Raw genomic sequence first — 26,579 nt, forward strand, 5'->3', positions numbered from 1 at the left:
GATAGTTGTCTGTCTCTGAAGTTCAGGCTACAAAATGATGTAAAATAACCTAGATAGTGCTTGAAAGCAGCACTACCAACTTTCACAAGACACTTAACACCACATGTAGGAACACTTACCTCAGGTCTGGGAATTCCTTGAAGAAGAACTGGAAGAAGTCCTGAAACAAAAACATAACTTTATAATCAAAGGAGTAATTGAATGTAACAGATACCAAAGAATGGTTGAGTGACACTCCAGCGCAGGTGAGAAGCCCATCTTATCTGGAAGCTGGAAGCTGGAAGCTGGAAGCATTGTGACTACACTGTTTCAAGAAGAAATCATTCAATTTATTTCATACACTTGATAACATAACTGTGTTCATGATGAAAATTGTTTCATTGAAAATCTATCTGTTTCAGTATTTCTGTATAAGTTGCTGAGAACTTTCAAACAGAAAATCTTACTTCACTGCGGAAAGGATCCAAGAATATCCCCTCTCAAATCTAAGTTATTTAGACTTTTAACAAGTGACTGACATGAAGGCTTTTTGTTCACAAAAAGGTTGTTGAGTTGACTGCTAAGTTAAACTCGCAACACTCTTGTAATATGACAGTGATCTGTAAACAATAAAGGCTGGTCAAGAAGAAATCAGCAATATGATAGTGAGCTGTAAATCAACAAGACTGGTCAAGAAGGAATCAGCAATATGATAGTGAGCTGTAAATCAACAAGACTGGTCAAGAAGGAATCAGCAATATGATAGTGAGCTGTAAATCAACAGGACTGGTCAAGAAGAAATCAGCAATTTGACAGTGATCTGTAAATCAACAGGACTGGTCAAGAAGAAATTAGTAATATGATAGTGATCTATAAACCACAAAGGCTGGACAAGGAGGAATCAACAATTTCAAAGCTCTCTAAGAGCAAAGATGTCGCAAGTTAATGTTAATGTATGGCACTTTCGACTATCTTAGTTCTAGGACAGCTTAGAAAATCCAGGCCCAGGCACAGTCATCATAATGTCTGGATACAAGGACATGCATCAACGGTTGCTGAAGACCAATTCTAACCTGGATGAAGAGATGAAGACCTACTTGTGTGTGCATGAAACTCTCACCTCCTGGTCACATGGCTAATCATTATAAGAGGAGATAAACGGGAGTCATCAGAAGATGACATATCCCCACCGGCCCCCAAATATTTAAGAGGACAAATTATCTAACAGTTATCTTAATGTTTCTTTAGACTAAGTTTGAATTGTTTCCATGGAAATCATGAAAAATATAAATGCCATACATCTGTAAACAGCAATAGGCATCACTTTGAGATCTGTCTCATATATCTGCCAAGGTCTGCCAAGATATGAAAAGGTTTTGCGCTCTGGAAACAAAGTCCTAAACATGGAGTTGTGCTCCAGAAACAAAGAGCATCCCTCCATTATGAGACCAAGTCAGAACTGTTTTCATGGAAACCGGGAAAAATAAAAATGCCAAAACTTTGTAGATAGCAAAAGGCACCACTTTGTGGTCTCCCTCACATATGTGCCAAGTTTTGCTGAAAAATATTAAATAGTTTTCGAGTTGTACTCTGGAAACGAGGAGCATCCCATATAAATCACCAAAATCTGTAAATAGCAAAAGGCACCACTTTAGGGTTTGCCTCACATATCTGCCAAGTTTTGCAGACAGATATTAAGAAGTTCATCCCTCCATTTTGAGAAAAAGTCTGAAAAGTTTCCATGGAAACCAAGAAAATGATAAATCACAAAAACCTGTCAATAGCGAAAGGCACCATTTTGGGGTCTGCCCCATATATCTATCAAGTGTTTCTGAAAGGTATTGGGAAGTTTTTGAGTTCTGCTCCGGAAACGAAGCCCATCCCTCCATGTTTAGACTAAGTCCGAAATGTTTCCACGGAAACTGTGAAAATATTATATCACAAAAACCTGTACATAGCAAAAGGCACCACTTAAGGTTCTGACTGATACATCTACCAAGTTTTGCAGAAAAATATTGAAAGTTTTTCAGTTCTGCTCCAGAAACGAAGCCACACCCTTTAAGTACATCTTAAGTACATGTAAAGAATAACAATATTTTCCAACAGAAAAACCTTAAAATATGTGTCCGTTTATATGACTACAAAGATTATCAAAGACATCAGATTTGCTTCATTCTCTATTCAATTGTCTTCATAAGTTTATCCATATTTTATTTCTTTAATTTTTTAAGAAAATAGTTAAAGAAATATAACAGGGATAGCAGAGATTTGCACTAGTAATTGAATGTCCTACACCTATGAACATAAATATGTCGTGCAAATAGTTGAAAATAGTAAACATGTTTGTCAAACAACAATTGGTCCATCACTGTGGTTGAGTGATGTGAGAGTCCATCAATCATGGGATGACACGCAGATGTCTGGCATGCAGTCTACATCTGTATAAGAATACACAAACTCTTTTTTTCTCAGTTGAAAATAGTAAATTTTCACAAAAAATACCAGTGAAGAGGTGGCCTGTTTAATGCTTAAGCTTGAGATTCCTTCATTACTTCGATTATGAATATCCATGACGTACCTAACTCAAGTTTTGCTACTTTCCCCAGCCTTGATTGCCTTTGACTTCCTGACCTTTATACCTGTTTTCACCTGGTCTTGAGTATCTCTGATTGCTCTGACTGTTGGTATCTCAGATTTCCCTGACCATCAGTTTCTCTGATTTCATTGACCTTGATTGTCTCTGAAATCCAAGACAGAGCATCCATAACTCTCCAGTTATAAGTTTGACCAATTTCTTTAAGCCTTCCAACCACTTTGGTAAAGATTCTCAATCACATAACTAATCACATAAAAGATCGCATATAATGAGTGAAACTGATTAACTCTACCGTCCGCATCTCTTGTTTCATGTTAGTATGTCTGGGAAGCATACCAATCTGATTAAGATGCTCAGCCAAAGTTCATCAAGCAGGATATCTTACCATTAACTTCTCACATCAACACATTTGAATCAATTGTCAGTCTTGATATTTGAGTTTGTTGAAGTCTTCAGATGCTAAGCCCATGCTCATCATGTATATTTACAATTGTGTAGTGTATATGTGTAGTGTATATGTATAGTGTATATGTATAGTGTATATGTATAGTGTATATGTATAGTGTATATGTATAGTGTATATAAACTGACTGGCAAAAGAAACTTTCCCCTTGTACAATTTGATAGCTTTAAAAACCACAAGAACAAAGTGAAATTTGAATGTTGTAATTTGTTAAGAAATGACATATGCACATGTTCAGTACAAAAAAATCAGCTTTAACAGAGATATTGACTTACACACTTTAGTCGACATAGGGTCAAAATAGAGATTTCACTATCAGACGGTCAAAACGTCAAACACAGCAATCTGGGATCTGAAGTCACTTATATCGAGTATGTCCACCTCTGTCTTGAATACACGCAAACTCGCCTCTTCTCATTGTAGTGGTGAAGTATCTGATGACGTCAGCTGGTATACACCTCCATTCTTTGACAAGTGCTTGAGCACCATTTATTGAATTGTAACTGGTGGGTTCTGCCTCTGTCGAATCTGTCAATCGAGGTGATCCCACAAGTGCTCCATGGGTGAAATGTCAGGAGAGCGTGCATGCAATGGAAGGACTTTCAATTTGTTGATATGAACCTGGTTGTGTAGCGCCCCATACCATAACGCTTACTTCACCATAAGGCGCTGCTTTCTGGACACAGCAGCAAGCTGTCCTTTTGCCTCTTCTTCTGTATATACTCGAGCCCTTCCATCGCCTCTAGATATACAGAACCTGCTTTTGGCAGAAAACAGAACTCGGCGCCAGTAATGGAGTTGCCAACGTCTAACTCTTGTCGACGGACTGGGTGACCGAGAACCATTGTTGCTCATGACATGACCGTTGGGAAGTGGTTGCTCAGGTGTAATTGCCTCAAGTGTAATAGCCTCTTCCTGCACAATTGTCACCCTTGGCCTGCCTGTCCTGGGTCTGTCTGAGGTCTGGCCAGTCTGTTGATAACACCAACAAAGGTTCCTGATGGTAATGACACTACAGTGGGACGTTCTTGCGTAGTGGCGCTCATCTGCAGCCTTCCAATGGCCCTATCTCACTCTTCTGGAGTTAACCTTGGCATTGTTCAGTGTTTTTCTGTTGAAAGTGCGATCTGCTCGGTACTGTGGAGTGGTTTTATACTGTACATGAATGTGCCTGGTACCCTTACATGCACAACACGTGCATTTTGTTGATTTTCATCCAAAGTGGTGAAGAGGTGCATTTGGGCGCTGTTGTTTGTGGTAATCCAACTCATGTTTGAGGCAATAACGATGAGACAGTTTGCATTTGATAATGATTTTATTTGTTGAAATTATGATACATTTTGCAACAGAAAGTTTCTTTGTCTGTCAGTATATGCCTCATTTCTCTGTCACGCTGTCAAACAAGGTCTGGGTGTTTGCATGTCAACAAGTCTATTAAAACATCCCCTACAATGTGAGGCTGATCAAAGCAGCAATCTATACAAAAAGAACTCAGTTCAGTACCCCATGACATAACTCACAACTGAATAAGCCCCTACCTTGACCCAGCATATCTGGGAAATGTCACAAGGGATCCTCCTCAAAGAGAACCTGGCATAATTTGAAGCGGCTTTACTGGGAATGGCATGGACTGCCCCTTCAGAGGCTGACAGGGGGTATGAGGAGGAGAGTGCTGGCTGTAATGCAGTGCACTCAGTATTGACCTTCGATTGTGTGAGACACAAAATGACTTTCCCAGAGTCATACTTGTACAGACATGGTTTTGTATGAAAACGAGTGTGTCATAACTGAGCAATTATCATCCTAAAATGAACATGGATTCCAATCATTTCATCAATGTTTTGGTGGGGTTGTTGTTCTTGTTGGTTTTTGTTTCAGTCAAAGGATAATACAGGTTTGAAAGAATAATGTTTTTCCATCATGGTCACCAAAAGAAGTTTTATGTACATGTTGAAAACATAACATTACAAAAATACAGGAAATGCATAATTAAGTTCTTTGTGTATACAACTGAAGGAAAGTGATCAAGTGGACAAAAATCTGACACCTTGTCTCAATCCACTCCCTGAATTAAGATTAGTACAGCAGTGATTAGACTGCAGACTGAAGTGGAAAAATTTGATCAACAAATAGGATAAATGAAATTTAGAAATTCAGAAACTTTGCCAATGAAAACGATTTACACAACCCTGTCCAACATGAATATATCAATTAATCTGTCATAATATTATGTTTATAAAATTTATTAACTTATGCTACATATGAAATGAATATACAGAATTCATACAATACAGTGAACACTTTTCTTACTTAGCGCATCAAATGAAAAGTCACATGACTTGATCCAGGATGTCTAGCAGTCAGAATGCCTATCAAAAAAAAAAATATATGGACACTGGCGAATCACGTCTCTCCCAAAATTATATCGAATATAATCTTAATTTCACTTCAATGCCTGAGTGGGAGCTGCTAGCTATGGATACCTTGCTAGATGATAACACTTCTTTATCAGTTGTGAAGCGATACCTTGGTAGATGATAACACTTCTTTATCAGTTGTGAAGCAATACCTTGCTAGATGATAACACTTCTTTATCAGTTGTGATGCAATACCTTGCTAGATGATAACACTTCTTTATCAGTTGTGATGTGATACCTTGCTAGATGATAACACTTCTTTATCAGTTGTGAAGCGATACCTTGGTAGATGATAACACTTCTTTATCAGTTGTGATGCAATACCTTGCTAGATGATAACACTTCTTTATCAGTTGTGATGCAATACCTTGCTAGATGACAACACTTCTTTATCAGTTGTGATGTGATACCTTGCTAGATGATAACACTCCTTTATCAGTTGTGAAGCGATACCTTGGTAGATGATAACACTTCTTTATCAGTTGTGATGCAATACCTTGCTAGATGATAACACTTCTTTATCAGTTGTGAAGCGATACCTTGCTAGATGATAACACTTCTTTATCAGTTGTGAAGCGATACCTTGCTAGATGATAACACTTCTTTATCAGTTGTGAAGCAATACCTTGGTAGATGATAACACTTCTTTATCAGTTGTGAAGCGATACCTTGCTAGACGATAACACTTCTTTATCAGTTGTGATGCAATACCTTGCTAGATGATAACACTTCTTTATCAGTTGTGATGTGATACCTTGCTAGATGATAACACTCCTTTATCAGTTGTGATGCAATACCTTGCTAGATGATAACACTTCTTTATCAGTTGTGAAGCAATACCTTGCTAGATGACAACACTTCTTTATCAGTTGTGATGTGATACCTTGCTAGATGATAACACTTCTTTATCAGTTGTGAAGCGATACCTTGCTACATATGTCATATTTGGGATTTCACTTTCTTAGTAAAGTACAAATTCTAGTACTTTTTTCGGTTGAGTCCCATCCGGGATTCGAACCCGCACCCTCAGAGTCAGGCACCTAATCGCCAGCACACAAAGTCAGCCACCTAGCCCGCTCAGCCATCGCGACTTCCACAAAAATGAAAGTCGGACAACTGGTAGTCTAGACTGCGTACTTTGTGTACCCCTCTGATGAGTGTAAATTGGCACGGCTCCCACGGCCGAAAGCTATGATTACACGATGCCATTTAGAAAGTGGTCAAATGCAACATATGTCATATTTGGGATTTCACTTTCTTAGTAAAGTACAAATTCTAGTACTTTTTTCGGTTGAGTCCCATCCGGGATTCGAACCCGCACCCTCAGAGTCAGGCACCTAATCGCCAGCACACAAAGTCAGCCACCTAGCCCGCTCAGCCATCGCGACTTCCACAAAAAAGAAAGTCGGACAACTGGTAGTCTAGACTGCGTACTTTGTGTACCCCTCTGATGAGTGTAAATTGGCACGGCTCCCACGGCCGAAAGCTATGATTACACGATGCCATTTAGAAAGTGGTCAAATGCAACATATGTCATATTTGGGATTTCACTTTCTTAGTAAGGTGGCTGACTTTGTGTGCTGGCGATTAGGTGCCTGACTCTGAGGGTGCGGGTTCGAATCCCGGATGGGACTCAACCGAAAAAAGTACTAGAATTTGTACTTTACTAAGAAAGTGAAATCCCAAATATGACATATGTTGCATTTGACCACTTTCTAAATGGCATCGTGTAATCATAGCTTTCGGCCGTGGGAGCCGTGCCAATTTACACTCATCAGAGGGGTACACAAAGTACGCAGTCTAGACTACCAGTTGTCCGACTTTCATTTTTGTGGAAGTCGCGATGGCTGAGCGGGCTAGGTGGCTGACTTTGTGTGCTGGCGATTAGGTGCCTGACTCTGAGGGTGCGGGTTCGAATCCCGCATGGGACTCAACCGAAAAAAGTACTAGAATTTGTACTTTACTAAGAAAGTGAAATCCCAAATATGACATATGTTGCATTTGACCACTTTCTAAATGGCATCGTGTAATCATAGCTTTCGGCCGTGGGAGCCGTGCCAATTTACACTCATCAGAGGGGTACACAAAGTACGCAGTCTAGACTACCAGTTGTCCGACTTTCATTTTTGTGGAAGTCGCGATGGCTGAGCGGGCTAGGTGGCTGACTTTGTGTGCTGGCGATTAGGTGCCTGACTCTGAGGGTGCGGGTTCGAATCCCGGATGGGACTCAACCGAAAAAAGTACTAGAATTTGTACTTTACTAAGAAAGTGAAATCCCAAATATGACATATGTTGCATTTGACCACTTTCTAAATGGCATCGTGTAATGATACCTTGCTAGATGATAACACTTCTTTATCAGTTGTGAAGCAATACCTTGCTAGATGATAACAGATCTTTATCAATTGTGATGTGATACCTTGCTAGATGATAACACTTCTTTATCAGTTGTGAAGCAGCAATGATATTGAACAGGTCTTGTTTTATCTATGCCCTATGCCCTTGTGTTATCTACAGAGACATGTCAGCTGGGAAATACTTAAGTATGCTGGTGTAAATACCCATTGTGACGCTTGAACAGACAACCTAGCAAATGTCATGATACACACAATTAACTGTCAGTGATTTCAGAACATATTCCAACATGAGCTGTGTCCTCAGAACAATCCATACAAGTCAGTCAACAACACATCTACAAAACATGAGCTGTGTCCCAAGAACAATCCATACTAGGCAGTCAACAACACATCTACAAAACATGAGCTGTGTCCCCAGAACAATCCATACTAGGCAGTCAACAACACATCTACACAACATGAGCTCTGTCCCTAGAGGGATCCATACTAGGTAGTCAACAACACATCTACAAAACATGAGCTGTGTCCCCAGAACAATCCATACTAGGCAGTCAACAACACATCTACAAAACATGAGCTGTGTCCCTAAAGGGATCTATACAAGTCAGTCAACAACACACCTACAAAACATGAGCTCTGTCCCTAGAGGGATCCATACTAGGTAGTCAACAACACATCTACAAAACATGAGCTGTGTCCTCAGAACAATCCATACTAGGCAGTTAACAACACATCTACAAAACATGAGCTGTGTCCCTAAAGGGATCCATACAAGTCAGTCAACAACACATCTACTTAACATGAGCTGTGTCCCTAGACATATCCATACAAGTCCGTCAACAACACATCTACAAAACATGAGCTGTGTCCTCAGAACAATCCATACTAGGCAGTCAACAACACATCTACTTAACGTAAGCTGTGTCCCTAGACATATCCATACAAGTCAGTCAACAACACATCTACACAACATGAGCTCTGTCCTCAGAACAATCCATACAAGTCAGTCAACAACACATCTACACAACATGAGCTGTGTCCCCAGAACAATCCATACTAGGCAGTCAACAACACATCTACAAAACATGAGCTGTGTCTCTAGACATATCCATACAAGTCAGTCAACAACACATCTACAAAACATGAGCTGTGTCCTCAGAACAATCTATACTAGGCAGTCAACAACACATCTACTTAACGTGAGCTGTGTCCCTAGACATATCCATACAAGTCAGTCAACAACACATCTACAAAACATGAGCTGTGTCCCCAGAACAATCCATACTAGGCAGTCAACAACACATCTACACAACATGAGCTGTGTCCCCAGAACAATCCATACTAGGCAGTCAACAACACATCTACAAAACATGAGCTGTGTCCTCAGAACAATCCATACTAGGCAGTCAACAACGCATCTACTTAACGTGAGCTGTGTCCCTAGACACATCCATACTAGTCAGTCAACAACACATCTACAAAACATGAGCTGTGTCCCCAGAACAATCCATACTAGGCAGTCAACAACACATCTACTTAACGTGAGCTGTGTCCTCAGAACAATCTATACTAGGCAGTCAACAACACATTTACTTAACGTGAGCTGTGTCCCTAGACATATCCATACAAGTCAGTCAACAACACATCTACAAAACATGAGCTGTGTCCTCAGAACAATCCATACTAGGCAGTCAACAACGCATCTACTTAACGTGAGCTGTGTCCCTAGACACATCCATACTAGTCAGTCAACAACACATCTACAAAACATGAGCTCTGTCCCCAGAACAATCCATACTAGGCAGTCAACAACACATCTACAAAACATGAGCTGTGTCCCCAGAACAATCCATACTAGGCAGTCAACAACACATCTACACAACATGAGCTGTGTCCCAAGAACAATCCATACAAGTCAGTCAACAACACATCTACAAAACATGAGCTGTGTCCTCAGAACAATCCATACTAGGCAGTCAACAACACATCTACTTAACGTGAGCTGTGTCAATAGACATATCCATGTATGTCAGTCAACAACACATCTACACAACATGAGCTGTGTCCCCAGAACAATCCATACTAGGCAGTCAACAACACATCTACTTAACGTGAGCTGTGTCCCTAGACATATCCATACAAGTCAGTCAACAACACATCTACAAAACATGAGCTGTGTCCACAGAACAATCCATACTAGTCAGTCAACAACACATCTACACAAAATGAGAGGTCCCTAGATGGATCCATACAAGTCAGTCAACAACACATCTACACAACATGAGCTGTGTCCCTAGACAGATCCAAACAAGTCAGTCAACACCTCATCTCCAAAACATGAGTTGTGTCCCCAGAACAATCCATACTAATCAACAACAGATCTACACAAAATGAGCTGTGTCCCGAGACAGATCCATACAGGTCTGTCACCAACACATCTACAAAACATGAGCTATGTCCCTAGACAGATTCATATAAGTCAGTCGTTTCCATATTAGTCATGACAAATATAAATGCCATATATCTGTAAACAGCTAAAGGCACCACTTTAAAATCTGTCTCATATATCTGCCAAAATCTGTTGAAAGATATGAAATGGATTTCAAGTTGTGCTCTGGAAACAAAGCCTATCCTTCCATTTTGAGCCTAAGTCAGAATTGTTTCAATGGAAACCGGGAAAAGAAAATGCAAAAACATGTGGGTAAGTGACTGACAACTGAACTGAGCTCACTGAAACTGACTATAATGAGCCAGCAACCCAAGTGCAACACTCAAACTGGATTACATCGACTTACCTGACCGGACAAGTGGGACAACCCCATCTAGAATTCATTAGCACTGGTTATAGTGACATGGAAAAAGTCACCGATACATAATCTGTTTATTAAGAAAATTCTCTGTACTAAACAAATAGACTTTGTTTATAGTAACATGTCCATCACAAATTGACGGATACAATAAATACTGTCCTGTCATCTTGCATTATATCTCAGACAAAATGTGTTTAATGAACTAAATGCCATTATCATCATAGTTCACAGTCTGTGATTTGGTATTTTTTCATTCATATATATGAACAACTAAGAAAATTTTGCATGCACATCATAGACTAATCACAAGGAGCCAGCATCTTCCTTGACTGATAAATATGCTTGAGCTGGCCCTGCTTACTTCCTATACTTGATTTGGAACATGTATTTGATGACACTGAGTGAAATGAGAATGAGGCTCAGGAAATACAGTCCATGTGTATCATGTGATTGTAATATTGTCTGGGAAATACATGAAAATACTCATACACTTTAATCCTTAAACTGCTTACAAAAAAAGGAACGAGAAAACATTATGCTGAAACAGCTGAGCAGGCACACAGCACTATCTTTTTCTTATGCTGCAGCTTGTAAAATATATGATGGGCAGTATTTAATGAAGATACAGGCTTGTATCTGCACTGCAGAGTTACCCCCCTTTCATGTATGCCATTTTCAGAGTTACTCCCCTTCCATGTATGCTTATTCTTAAAGACACTCCCCTACTACATCTGTGTATTCATTAAAATGAGTCCTTTATCTTTACAGGCTTCCAAATCACGTAAGTCCACTAAGCATGATGACGCCTACAATCAATCTTGGACATGACAGCTCATAAAACAACCACCTATAACCTGAGCAGCTCATGTGGCAAACACTACACAAGAATACTCTCTCCATTCTTCCTAGTTCTTTGGCAAGGAAGAACTGATCATCCCTCTGCACAGACCATCACATGGAACAGAGTGACATCCCTGTACACCCATTATCTCCCCTTCATCAATCAGCTGCTCAGTTTACCATGCTCCTTGGATCTGAAGCACAGCCAGCACTGTCTTAACACTTACACAACAAACTTCATTTGACAGTAACAGTGTCAAAAAACAAAACTGACAGACAAATGAAAACTCAACCAAATATGAAATGGTGAATGCCTGATGTCTTTCCTGGCCACTGACACACGGTATTATAGCGATGTAACTGACAATATGACATAATAATGTGACAGGCAAAGCAACAGCATGTTAATTCCAAACATCAAGCTCCACGGGGAATGGCACAGGTACTCACATTGTCATCACAGGAACAGAATGAATTGATGTGACACATCCATAGTTATCTGCAGATCAGGAATCCTTGTGCGTTCAGGGGTGAACTCCCTGAGGACACCATGCTTTTTTCCTGACAAATGTCCATAACATGATATTTAATGGATTGTTATTAGATGGACAATTTGCCATAACCAAGGCTTTGAATCAGCTTCAGTTTGAGTGAGTTTAACATTTATCACTGAAATTGTTCAATGTATTTATAAATATTCATATTTTTCTTCTTAAATGAAGTGACAAAATTACAAAACATAGTGGCATTATATCTTCCATGATTAGACTTTCTTATGACATTTTTGTTCACTGAAATGTTTCTGTGGGAATTTGATCACAGAACACACAGGATGATGAAAGCATCAAAGTGTCAGCAAAACAATATAAGAGAATGATGTAAATGATGTAAAGTTTGGCTCCGGCCAACGTGAATGCCAAACAGTGAACAATTATGTTTTGAAATCAAATTCTTATTCAAGGACTACCAATAATTAAGATACCAAATTATGATATTAAATAACACAGTTAATTTGTGTTTGGGATATTCAATAAGAATTTGTATATTATATAAGTATATTAGTATATAAATGTATTCCAGATTCTTTGTTGTGAGTATAGGGACTTGGAAGACAACAATCATCCTAACTAACCTGAGGTATTAACAGGTACATTCCTAAACAGAAAAACAAAATCTTAGGGAAGGTTTAATCATAAAGGCAGGATAATGCCTTTTGTGATTCTCTCTTTCTTTTGATTTTGACCTTTGGCTTTTGACTTTTTCATGACATGTGGTATAGGTCCATTGTAGCACATCACACAATGTTAGTTATATTTGTTTTAGTCAAGAGGAAGAATTAAACAAGTATTTTTGAGGATTACCTCAAAGGTAACCATAAATGCAGCTGTCAAAAAAATCTCAAAATGTCCAAGGTTACAGCAGCACCTAACAGTGGACAAGCTCACCTCATCTGATGTCTGTTAGATATAATCACTAGATTTTAGCTCATTATGTCTGACAAATCCTCAGTGCACTGTATTGGACATAAGTTTTAAATGTTAAAGACATCACGGATAAAGAATGGGTGAGACTTACACTGTAGCTACAAGGCAACACTTTAGTCTAAACATTAGTCATTACAACCTGATACTCAGAATATCGTTCATATCTTGTAGTCTCTGAAACTCCCACATGTAACAGGTTGATTTACAACTAATACATCATCCCTGGATCTGTTCTTGTGATGAAATGGACATAGAGACTCACACATGATCCCTGGATCTGTTCTTGTGATGAAATGGACATAGAGACTCACACATGATCCCTGGATCTGTTCTTGTGATGAAATGGACATAGAGACTCACACATGATCCCTGGATCTGTTCTTGTGATGAAATGGACATAGAGACTCACACATGATCCCTGGATCTGTTCTTGTGATGAAATGGACATAGAGACTCACACATGATCCCCGGATCTGTTCTTGTGATGAAATGGACATAGAGACTCACACATGATCCCCGGATCTGTTCTTGTGATGAAATGGACATAGAGACTCACACATGATCCCCGGATCTGTTCTTGTGATGAAATGGACATAGAGACTCACACATGATCCCCGGATCTGTTCTTGTGATGAAATGGACATAGAGACTCACACATGATCCCTGGATCTGTTCTTGTGATGAAATGAACATAAAGATTCACCCATGATCCCTGGATCTGTTCTTGTGATGAAATGGACATAGAGACTCACACATGATCCCTGGATCTGTTCTTGTGATGAAATGGACATAGAGACTCACACATGATCCCTGGATCTGTTCTTGTGATGAAATGGACATAGAGACTCACACATGATCCCTGAATCTGTTCTTGTGATGAAATGGACATAGAGACTCACACATGATCCCTGGATCTGTTCTTGTGATGAAATGGACATAGAGACTCACACATGATCCCTGGATCTGTTCTTGTGATGAAATGGACATAGAGACTCATACATGATCCCTGGATCTGTTCTTGTGATGAAATGGACATAGAGACTCACACATGATCCCGGGATCTGTTCTTGTGATGAAATGGACATAGAGACTCACACATGATCCCTGGATCTGTTCTTGTGATGAAATGGACATAAAGACTCATACGTGATCCCTGGATCTGTTCTCGTGATGAAATGGACATAAAGACTCACACATGATCCCTGGATCTGTTCTTGTGATGAAATGGACATAGAGACTCATACATGATCCCTGGATCTGTTCTTGTGATGAAATGGACATAAAGATTCACCCATGATCCCTGGATCTGTTCTTGTGATGAAATGGACATAGAGACTCATACGTGATCCCTGGATCTGTTCTCGTGATGAAATGGACATAAAGACTCATACGTGATCCCTGGATCTGTTCTCGTGATGAAATGGACATAAAGACTGACACATGATCCCGGGATCTGTTCTTGTGATGAAATGGACATAAAGATTCACCCATGATCCCTGGATCTGTTCTTGTGATGAAATGGTCATAGAGACTCATACGTGATCCCTGGATCTGTTCTCGTGATGAAATGGACATAAAGACTCATACGTGATCCCTGGATCTGTTCTCGTGATGAAATGGACATAAAGACTGACACATGATCCCTGGATCTGTTCTCGTGATGAAATGGACATAAAGACTGACACATGATCCCGGGATCTGTTCTTGTGATGAAATGGACATAGAGACTCACACATGATCCCCGGATCTGTTCTTGTGATGAAATGGACATAAAGACTCATGATCATAATGTGGAATACTTTCAGACTGAAACTGAAGTGAAATGGTTTCATAAAATGAGCATTTCAATCCTGATATGTTATAATTTTCTGTAATCTTTCTATTACTTTAGCAATATCACTCTGGGCTGTAAGATCTGAACATGCATCATTAGGGGCTGGTAGACAACATGAAGCAGATATTCCATCAGGCAAAAATTAAGATTAATTTGATTGGCCAGTTTCCTGTTGCACCATGACCATCCAATTGTTTCACTGCCAACATATGTCTTAAAACATTACTAGATTCTGCTGAATATCGAAGAGATGGAAAGTGCAAAAGAAAATATAGTCACAGCTTTCCTGGTCATGATAACATACACTCACATCCAAAAGAAACGACACAAAGAATATGTTGATATAACATTAAGAAACAATAATGTTTGAAAAGACTTTTGTATTTGATGAACAGATAAATAATCACCATAATTTTCAGAGATTTATCTAATTAGCTATGATAACAACAAGGTAAGAAGTCTTGAAACAAGAGAGTGTCATCTGTCCAGCATTCGATCAGGTCACAATGTACAGGCACATTATGATGTGGTGAATTTTATCAGAGCAATCAGTATCTGGTATGTCCACCTCATACATCAATACATGTTGTCATGATTAGACCAAAAGCTAGATAACATGTATGGGCATCCTCCTCCATTCCTCTGGGAGAGCCTGAGCAAGCTATTGTTTCCGGGCATCACAGGTCTTGCATGCACTTGTAGACCCAAATGGTCCCAGATGTGTTCAATGGGTGACATGTCAGGTGATCGAGCAGGTCAAGGCAACACACTGACATTATGTCTTTGGAGGAAATCTGTGGTAACATGAGCTGTACATGGAGGGGCGTTGTCCTGCTGAAATATCATGTGGTTTTGGTATTGTTGCAAGAAAGGCACGACAGCTGGGTGCAGGTCCATGTACCGGTATCCTTGAGCATACTCACTCAATCACTCACTTCATCATACATCATAGGTTGCTTTTCATAAAACATCAACACTGAAAGCATTGTCTGTGTTTTGCTGGTCCTGTTGCTACTCATTCTTATAATACTTGGCAGTGAGGTAACATCAACTGATAATATACTGTATATATCAGGTGTTGACATTGATTCCATTTGTGTATAATGCAAAGTAGCACTGAAAATGTCATGAATAAATAATTTCACATCTGCTTATAAGTAAAGAAAATGAAAATGCTCATTTCCAACATAGTGAAATTAATACATCACCAAGTTAATGATGATCACTTAAGTTCCAAGAAAAATTATTATGTGAACATAACAGTTCAGCTGAATAATAACACATGCTGTTTTCTTCATGAATGTAACTTTTCCAGATGAACAAAGAAGGCCTATACAAATGACACTTGTCAAGTCACCAAAGATGATTGAACATGATTAAACTGTTACACAAGTTAGTGTTGGTGAGCGCAACCAGTTATGCCTTTCTACTGTTTTCTACATTTTCACAAAATGATTTAGCTGTTTTGTGTCTAGTAATGAGATTAATTTCCATATTATCTAAACATTGCTTTTGTAAAGCTTGATTAACTTGTGTATACAAACTGACCATACTTGAAGCTAGTATTCAATAGCTGGTTACAACTTACGTGAAGTTTTTGAATGCCATTCAGAAGTGAATCACTTTAGGGACAGAAATCTATAGCATTAGGCATATACTTATGTTCTGTTCCTTGCCATAAAGAAGCTGATTTCAATAAATATCTTCCCTGACTCAATCACATGGTCTATCAGGGCTTTGATACATGTTATTGTTGCCAGCATGAATGTAAGATGCAACAATATAGCCCCCATAAAAGTTGGTCAATTACTTTTTACGATCCAGACATTCTTGCATTTTTCACTTTAATTTCATGATGACCATATACATTGTCACATGATGCGGAAAACTGTGTGTTGTTGGACACAAAGACCAACTGCCCTGGACTTTACCAGTTCACATTTCTATAATTGAGAGAACTGAAACACATAAGAACCCACAAAGAAACCTTTAACAAATAATATTTTCAGTAATAATGATAAAGCTAGATTGCTCAGGCTTATATCAATTGTTTTTTGTTTTCATTGTTCACGATTTGGCCCGCAGCAACTTGGCATCATCAAGTGTTCATGAAATCCCAGACAGTTTTATGTGATATTGCGCTAACAACAGATGGAGTGAATAATGACTGCAGTATCATTTCAACATTTAATGGTCATTTTGCTGAACTAAAATGTAAATACTAGATGCTAACTACTGTCTGGCAGTGGTGATCTTTTCTTTCCTGCTATTGTATGTCAGGACTGCTTGTGAATATATTGTGTATCAAACATGTTATATACACATCCACATCTGGAGACAAGAGTTTGTTATTTTCAAGTATAGCACTCTCATGTGCATTGCACAATTTCTCTGTCCATTGTGTTTGGAACACACTACAGCGGACACAACATCTGTTTTGTGGAGTGTTAGAGACTTGCATTGCTGTTGATTGTATGCTGAAAAAGGTCTTTGAACAAATTATACTTTTCCATGAACAGATTCTAAAACAACCCACCAATCAACACAAATGTTTGTCATGTAGTCACTGAATGATTCTCAGAGGGATAGATGTCCACAATGGCAAGCAATTAAAGCTGGAATTTCTCACACCTAGTCATGAAACAATCTTTGCAGCGCATTTCATAATTGTTTCATTTGGTAAAGTGGTTTGGAAAAAGGACAGCTGCATAGTAATTAAATTTCTTTACAACCAAAAACAAAACTCTACTGAGATTTGCAAATGCTGCATGCCTACACCATAGTGCACACAAGGTATGATGGCTCTACTACAATCAGTGATCAACCTACTTGTAAGTCTTGGTTACCAAGACCAAGGAATGTTTTTCAAGATTGATGAATATGTGTTACGGCCGGAAGATGAACCTACTTTATTTTGTAAACTGCAGTTAGAAGGAACATACAGTTCCAAGGATAATGACCATCAGCAATAATGAAAAAAACACTACTCTGTCAGTGTCTGTACATATTTCACACATACACCATATTTATGAAAAGAAAACAAAAAAAACCCCTGAAAATCAGTTGACACTGATACTGCAGGACTGTGGCCTTGATGTCAAAGTGTTCACTTAACATGATGGTGATTCCCCAGTGGGTAGCTGACAGGGTCAACCGTTCACTTATCAAGATGGTAATTCCCCAGTGGGTAACTCACAGGGTCACATGTTCACTTATCAAGATGTGATTACCCAGTGGGTAGGTCACAGGGTCAAGTGTTGACTTATCATGAAAGGTGATTCCCTAGTGGGTAGTTGACAGGGTCAAGTGTTCACTTATAAAGATGGTGATTCCCCAGTGGGTAGTTTACAGGGTCAAGTGTTCACTTATCAAGACGTGGTTCCCCAGTGGGTAGCTGACAGGGTCAACCGTTCACTTATCAAGATGGTGATTCCCTAGTGGGTAGCTGACAGGGTCAAGCGTTCACTTATCAAGATGGTGATTCCCCAGTGGGTAGTTTGCAGGGTCAAGTGTTCACTTATCAAGATGTGATTCCCCAGTGGGTAGCTGACAGGGTCAAGTTTCTCAGTGGGTAGCTGACAGGGTCAAGTGTTCACTTATCAAGATGGGGGATTCCCCAGTGGGTAGTTTGCAGGATCAAGTGTTCACTTATCAAGATGTGATTCCCCAGTGGGTAGCTGACAGGGTCAAGCGTTCACTTATCAAGATGGTGATTCCCTAGTGGGTACCTGACAGGGTCAAGTGTTCACTTATTAAGATGGTGATTCCCCAGTGGATAGGTCACAGGGTCAAGTGTTCACTTATTACGATGGGGATTCCCCAGTGGGTAGGCCACAGGATCAAGTGTTCACTTATTAAGATGGTGATTCCCCAGTGGGTAGGTCACAGGGTCAAGTGTTCACTTATTAAGATGGGGATTCCCCAGAGGGTAGGCCACAGGGTCAAGTGTTCACTTATTAAGATGGGGATTCCCCAGTGGGTTGGCCACAGGGTCAAGTGTTCACTTATTAAGATGGGGATTCCCCAGAGGGTAGGCCACAGGGTCAAGTGTTCACTTATTAAGATGGGGATTCCCCAGTGGGTTGGCCACAGGGTCAAGTCTTCACTTGTTAAGATGGTGATTCCCCAGTGGGTAGGTCACAGGGTCAAGTGTTCACTTATTAAGATGGGGATTCCCCAGTGGGTAGGCCACAGGGTGAAGTGTTCACTTATTAAGATGGGGATTACCCAGTGGGTTGGCCACAGGGTTAAGTGTTCACTTATTAAGATGGTGATTCCCCAGTGGGTTGGCCACAGGTTCAAGTGTTCACTTATTAAGATGGTGATTCCCAGTGGGTAGGCCACAGGATCAAGTGTTCACTTATTAAGATGGGGATTCCCCAGTGGGAAGGCCACAGGGTCAAGTGTTCACTTATTAAGATGGTGATTCCCCAGTGGGTAGGTCACAGGGTCAAGTGTTCACCTATTAAGATGGGGATTCCATAGTGGGTAGGTCACAGGGTCAAGTGTTCACTTATTAAGACGTAGTTCCCCAGTGGGTAGGTCACAGGGTCAAGTGTTCACTTGTTAAGATGGGGATTCCCCAGTGGGTACGTCACACGGTCAAGTGTTCACTTATAAAGATGGGGAGTCCCCAGTGAGTAGGTCACAGGGTCAAGTGTTCACTTATTAAGATGGGGATTCCCCAGTGGGTAGGTCACAGGGTCAAGTGTTCACGTACTAAGATTGGGATTCCCCAGTGGGTTGGCCACAGGATCAAGTGTTCACTTATCAAGATGGGGATTCCCCAGTGGGTTGGCCACAGGGTCAAGTGTTCACTTATTAAGATGGGGATTCCCCAGTGGGTAAGTCACAGGGTCAAGTGTTCACTTGTTAAGATGGGGATTCCCCAGTGGGTAGGTCACAGGGTCAAGTGTTCACTTATTAAGATGGGGATTCCCCAGTGGGTAGGTCACAGGGTCAAGTGTTCACTTATTAAGACGTGGTTCCCCAGTGGGTAGGCCACAGGGTCAAGTGTTCACTTATTAAGATGGGGATTCCCCAGTGGGTTGGCCACAGGGTCAAGTGTTCACTTATTAAGATGTGGTTCCCCAGTGGGTAGGTCACAGGGTCAAGTGTTCTCTTATTAAGATGGGGATTCCCCAGTGGGTAGGCCACAGGGTCAAGTGTTCACTTGTTAAGATGGTGATTCCCAAGTGGGTTGGCCAGAGGGTCAAGTGTTCACTTATTAAGATGGTGATTCCCCAGTGGGTAGGTCACAGGATCAAGTGTTCACTTATCAAGATGGGGATTCCCCAGTGGGTAGGCCACAGGATCAAGTGTTCACTTGTGAAGATGGGGATTCCCCAGTGGGTAGGCCACAGGGTCAAGTGTTCACTTATTAAGATGGGGATTCCCCAGTGGGTTGGCCACAGGGTCAAGTGTTCACTTATTAAGATGGGGATTCCCCAGTGGGTTGGCCACAGGGTCAAGTGTTCACTTATTAAGATGGTGATTCCCCAGTGGGTAGGCCACAGGATCAAGTGTTCACTTGTTAGGATGGGGATTCCCCAGTGGGTAGGCCACAGGGTCAAGTGTTCACTTATTAAGATGGGGATTCCCCAGTGGGTTGGCCACAGGGTCAAGTGTTCACTTATTAAGATGGGGATTCCCCAGTGGGTTGGCCACAGGGTCAAGTGTTCACTTGTTAAGATGGGGATTCCCCAGTGGGTAGGTCACAGGGTCAAGTGTTCACTTATTAAGATGGTGATTCCCCAGTGGGTAGGTCACAGGGTCAAGTGTTCACTTATTAAGATGGGGATTCCCCAGTGGGTAGGTCACAGGGTCAAGTGTTCACTCATTAAGACGTGGTTCCCCAGTGGGTAGGTCACAGGGTCAAGTGTTCACTAATTAAGATGTGGTTCCCCAGTGGATAGGTCACAGGGTCAAGTGTTCACTTGTTAAGATGGGGACTCCCCAGTGGGTAGGTGACAGGGTCAAGTGTTCACTTATTAAGATGGGGATTCCCCAGTGGGTAGGTCACAGGGTCAAGTGTTCACTTATTAAGACGTGGTTCCCCAGTGGGTAGGTCACAGGGTCAAGTGTTCACTTACTAAGATGGGGATTCCCCAGTGGGTAGGTCACAGGGTCAAGTGTTCACTTATTAAGATGGTGATTCCCCAGTGGGTAGGTCACAGGGTCAAGTGTTCACTTATCAAGACGTGGTTCCCCAGTGGGTAGGTCACAGGGTCAAGTATTCACTTATTAAGATGGGGATTCCCCAGTGGGTAGGTCACAGGGTGAAGTGTTCACTTATTAAGATGGGGATTCCCCAGTGGGTAGGTCACAGGGTCAAGTGTTCACTTATTAAGACTTGGTTCCCCAGTGGGTAGGTCACAGGGTCAAGTGTTCACTTATTAAGATGGGGATTCCCCAGTGGGTTGGCCACAGGGTCAAGTGTTCACTTATTAAGACGTGGTTCCCCAGTGGGTAGGTCACAGGGTCAAGTGTTCACTTGTTAAGATGGGGATTCCCCAGTGGGTAGGTCACAGGGTCAAGTGTTCACTTATTACGATGGGGATTCCCCAGTGGGTAGGTCACAGGATCAAGTGTTCACTTATTAAGACGTGGTTCCCCAGTGGGTAGGTCACAGGGTCAAGTGTTCACTTATTAAGATGGGGATTCCCCAGTGGGTAGATCACAGGGTCAAGTGTTCACTTATTAAGATGTGGTTCCCCAGTGGGTAGGTCACAGGGTCAAGTGTTCACTTATTAAGATGGGGATTCCCCAGTGGGTTGGCCACAGGGTCAAGTGTTCACTTATTAAGACGTGGTTCCCCAGTGGGTAGGCCACAGGGTCAAGTGTTCACTTGTTAAGATGGGGATTCCCCAGTGGGTAGGTCACAGGGTCAAGTGTTCAGTTATTAAGATGGGGATTCCCCAGTGGGTAGGTCACAGGGTCAAGTGTTCACTTATTAAGATGGGGATTCCCCAGTGGGTAGGTCACAGGGTCAAGTGTTCACTTATTAAGATGGGGATTCCCCAGTGGGTTGGCCACAGGGTCAAGTCTTCACTTATTAAGATGGGGATTCCCCAGTGGGTAGGTCACAGGGTCAAGTATTCACTTATTACGATGGGGATTCCCCAGTGGGTAGGTCACAGGGTGAAGTGTTCACTTATTAAGATGGGGATTCCCCAGTGGGTAGGTCACAGGGTCAAGTGTTCACTTATTAAGACTTGGTTCCCCAGTGGGTAGGTCACAGGGTCAAGTGTTCACTTATTAAGATGGGGATTCCCCAGTGGGTTGGCCACAGGGTCAAGTGTTCACTTATTAAGACGTGGTTCCCCAGTGGGTAGGTCACAGGGTCAAGTGTTCACTTGTTAAGATGGGGATTCCCCAGTGGGTAGGTCACAGGGTCAAGTGTTCACTTATTAAGATGGGGATTCCCCAGTGGGTAGGCCACAGGGTCAAGTGTTCACTTATTAAGACGTGGTTCCCCAGTGGGTAGGTCACAGGGTCAAGTGTTCACTTATTAAGATGGGGATTCCCCAGTGGGTTGGCCACAGGGTCAAGTGTTCACTTATTAAGATGAGGTTCCCCAGTGGGTAGGTCACAGGGTCAAGTGTTCACTTGTTAAGATGGGGATTCCCCAGTGGGTAGGTCACAGGGTCAAGTGTTCACTTATTACGATGGGGATTCCCCAGTGGGTAGGTCACAGGATCAAGTGTTCACTTATTAAGACGTGGTTCCCCAGTGGGTAGGTCACAGGGTCAAGTGTTCACTTATTAAGATGGGGATTCCCCAGTGGGTAGATCACAGGGTCAAGTGTTCACTTATTAAGATGTGGTTCCCCAGTGGGTAGGTCACAGGGTCAAGTGTTCACTTATTAAGATGGGGATTCCCCAGTGGGTTGGCCACAGGGTCAAGTGTTCACTTATTAAGACGTGGTTCCCCAGTGGGTAGGCCACAGGGTCAAGTGTTCACTTGTTAAGATGGGGATTCCCCAGTGGGTAGGTCACAGGGTCAAGTGTTCAGTTACTAAGATGGGGATTCCCCAGTGGGTAGGTCACAGGGTCAAGTGTTCACTTATTAAGATGGGGATTCCCCAGTGGGTAGGTCACAGGGTCAAGTGTTCACTTATTAAGATGGGGATTCCCCAGTGGGTTGGCCACAGGGTCAAGTCTTCACTTATTAAGATGGGGATTCCCCAGTGGGTAGGTCACACGGTCAAGTGTTCACTTATTACGATGGGGATTCCCCAGTGGGTAGGCCACAGGATCAAGTGTTCACTTATTAAGATGGTGATTCCCCAGTGGGTAGGTCACAGGGTCAAGTGTTCACTTATTAAGATGGGGATTCCCCAGAGGGTAGGCCACAGGGTCAAGTGTTCACTTATTAAGATGGGGATTCCCCAGTGGGTTGGCCACAGGGTCAAGTGTTCACTTATTAAGATGGGGATTCCCCAGAGGGTAGGCCACAGGGTCAAGTGTTCACTTATTAAGATGGGGATTCCCCAGTGGGTTGGCCACAGGGTCAAGTCTTCACTTGTTAAGATGGTGATTCCCCAGTGGGTAGGTCACAGGGTCAAGTGTTCACTTATTAAGATGGGGATTCCCCAGTGGGTAGGCCACAGGGTCAAGTGTTCACTTATTAAGATGGGGATTCCCCAGTGGGTTGGCCACAGGGTCAAGTGTTCACTTATTAAGATGGGGATTCCCCAGTGGGTTGGCCACAGGGTCAAGTGTTCACTTATTAAGATGGGGATTCCCCAGAGGGTAGGCCACAGGGTCAAGTGTTCACTTATTAAGATGGGGATTCCCCAGTGGGTTGGTCACAGGGTCAAGTCTTCACTTGTTAAGATGGTGATTCCCCAGTGGGTAGGTCACAGGGTCAAGTGTTCACTTATTAAGATGGGGATTCCTCAGTGGGCAGGCCACAGGGTCAAGTGTTCACTTATTAAGATGGGGATTCCCCAGTGGGTTGGCCACAGGGTCAAGTGTTCACTTATTAAGATGGTGATTCCCCAGTGGGTTGGCCAAAGGTCAAGTGTTCACTTATTAAGATGGTGATTCCCCAGTGGGTAGGCCACAGGATCAAGTGTTCACTTATTAAGATGGGGATTCCCCAGTGGGAAGGCCACAGGGTCAAGTGTTCACTTATTAAGATGGTGATTCCCCAGTGGGTAGGTCACAGGGTCAAGTGTTCACCTATTAAGATGGGGATTCCATAGTGGGTAGGTCACAGGGTCAAGTGTTCACTTATAAAGATGGGGAGTCCCCAGTGAGTAGGTCACAGGGTCAAGTGTTCACTTATTAAGATGGGGATTCCCCAGTGGGTAGGTCACAGGGTCAAGTGTTCACGTACTAAGATTGGGATTCCCCAGTGGGTTGGCCACAGGATCAAGTGTTCACTTATCAAGATGGGGATTCCCCAGTGGGTTGGCCACAGGGTCAAGTGTTCACTTATTAAGATGGGGATTCCCCAGTGGGTAAGTCACAGGGTCAAGTGTTCACTTGTTAAGATGGGGATTCCCCAGTGGGTAGGTCACAGGGTCAAGTGTTCACTTATTAAGATGGGGATTCCCCAGTGGGTAGGTCACAGGGTCAAGTGTTCACTTATTAAGACGTGGTTCCCCAGTGGGTAGGCCACAGGGTCAAGTGTTCACTTATTAAGATGGGGATTCCCCAGTGGGTAGGCCACAGGGTCAAGTGTTCACTTATTAAGATGGGGATTCCCCAGTGGGTAGGTCACAGGGTCAAGTGTTCACTTATTAAGATGTGGTTCCCCAGTGGGTAGGTCACAGGGTCAAGTGTTCTCTTATTAAGATGGGGATTCCCCAGTGGGTAGGCCACAGGGTCAAGTGTTCACTTGTTAAGATGGTGATTCCCAAGTGGGTTGGCCAGAGGGTCAATTTTCACTTATTAAGATGGTGATTCCCCAGTGGGTAGGTCACAGGATCAAGTGTTCACTTATCAAGATGGGGATTCCCCAGTGGGTAGGCCACAGGATCAAGTGTTCACTTGTGAAGATGGGGATTCCCCAGTGGGTAGGCCACAGGGTCAAGTGTTCACTTATTAAGATGGGGATTCCCCAGTGGGTTGGCCACAGGGTCAAGTGTTCACTTATTAAGATGGTGATTCCCCAGTGGGTAGGCCACAGGATCAAGTGTTCACTTGTTAGGATGTGGATTCCCCAGTGGGTAGGCCACAGGGTCAAGTGTTCACTTATTAAGATGGGGATTCCCCAGTGGGTTGGCCACAGGGTCAAGTGTTCACTTATTAAGATGGGGATTCCCCAGTGGGTTGGCCACAGGGTCAAGTGTTCACTTGTTAAGATGGGGATTCCCCAGTGGGTAGGTCACAGGGTCAAGTGTTCACTTATTAAGATGGTGATTCCCCAGTGGGTAGGTCACAGGGTCAAGTGTTCACTTATTAAGATGGGGATTCCCCAGTGGGTAGGTCACAGGGTCAAGTGTTCACTTATTAAGACGTGGTTCCCCAGTGGGTAGGTCACAGGGTCAAGTGTTCACTTATTAAGATGTGGTTGCCCAGTGGATAGGTCACAGGGTCAAGTGTTCACTTGTTAAGATGGGGATTCCCCAGTGGGTAGGTGACAGGGTCAAGTGTTCACTTATTAAGATGGGGATTCCCCAGTGGGTAGGTCACAGGGTCAAGTGTTCACTTATTAAGACGTGGTTCCCCAGTGGGTAGGTCACAGGGTCAAGTGTTCACTTACTAAGATGGGGATTCCCCAGTGGGTAGGTCACAGGGTCAAGTGTTCACTTATTAAGATGGTGATTCCCCAGTGGGTAGGTCACAGGGTCAAGTGTTCACTTATCAAGACGTGGTTCCCCAGTGGGTAGGTCACAGGGTCAAGTATTCACTTATTAAGATGGGGATTCCCCAGTGGGTAGGTCACAGGGTGAAGTGTTCACTTATTAAGATGGGGATTCCCCAGTGGGTAGGTCACAGGGTCAAGTGTTCACTTATTAAGACGTGGTTCCCCAGTGGGTAGGTCACAGGGTCAAGTGTTCACTTATTAAGATGGGGATTCCCCAGTGGGTTGGCCACAGGGTCAAGTGTTCACTTATTAAGATGTGGTTCCCCAGTGGGTAGGTCACAGGGTCAAGTGTTCACTTGTTAAGATGGGGATTCCCCAGTGGGTAGGTCACAGGGTCAAGTGTTCACTTATTAAGATGGGGATTCCCCAGTGGGTAGGCCACAGGGTCAAGTGTTCACTTATTAAGACGTGGTTCCCCAGTGGGTAGGTCACAGGGTCAAGTGTTCACTTATTAAGATGGGGATTCCCCAGTGGGTTGGCCACAGGGTCAAGTGTTCACTTATTAAGATGTGGTTCCCCAGTGGGTAGGTCACAGGGTCAAGTGTTCACTTGTTGAGATGGGGATTCCCCAGTGGGTAGGTCACAGGGTCAAGTGTTCACTTATTACGATGGGGATTGCCCAGTGGGTAGGTCACAGGATCAAGTGTTCACTTATTAAGACGTGGTTCCCCAGTGGGTAGGTCACAGGGTCAAGTGTTCACTTATTAAGATGGGGATTCCCCAGTGGGTAGATCACAGGGTCAAGTGTTCACTTATTAAGATGTGGTTCCCCAGTGGGTAGGTCACAGGGTCAAGTGTTCACTTATTAAGATGGGGATTCCCCAGTGGGTTGGCCACAGGGTCAAGTGTTCACTTATTAAGACGTGGTTCCCCAGTGGGTAGGCCACAGGGTCAAGTGTTCACTTGTTAAGATGGGGATTCCCCAGTGGGTAGGTCACAGGGTCAAGTGTTCAGTTATTAAGATGGGGATTCCCCAGTGGG

General features: G+C 42.5%; 1 protein-coding gene across 1 annotated transcript in view; it reads right to left on the bottom strand.

Moving 5' to 3' along the window:
• The window catches only part of LOC137290745 (aminopeptidase O-like), a 91,952-nt gene that overhangs the window by 42,818 nt on the left and 22,555 nt on the right, over nt 1-26,579 (bottom strand). Inside the window, exon 9 of the mRNA XM_067821862.1 lies at nt 120-160. Coding sequence (XP_067677963.1) covers nt 120-160 — 41 coding nt within the window. The remainder of the gene's footprint in view (nt 1-119; nt 161-26,579) is intronic.

The sequence above is a fragment of the Haliotis asinina genome, chromosome 7, assembly GCF_037392515.1.
Source record: "Haliotis asinina isolate JCU_RB_2024 chromosome 7, JCU_Hal_asi_v2, whole genome shotgun sequence".
Lineage (NCBI taxonomy): Eukaryota > Metazoa > Mollusca > Gastropoda > Lepetellida > Haliotidae > Haliotis > Haliotis asinina.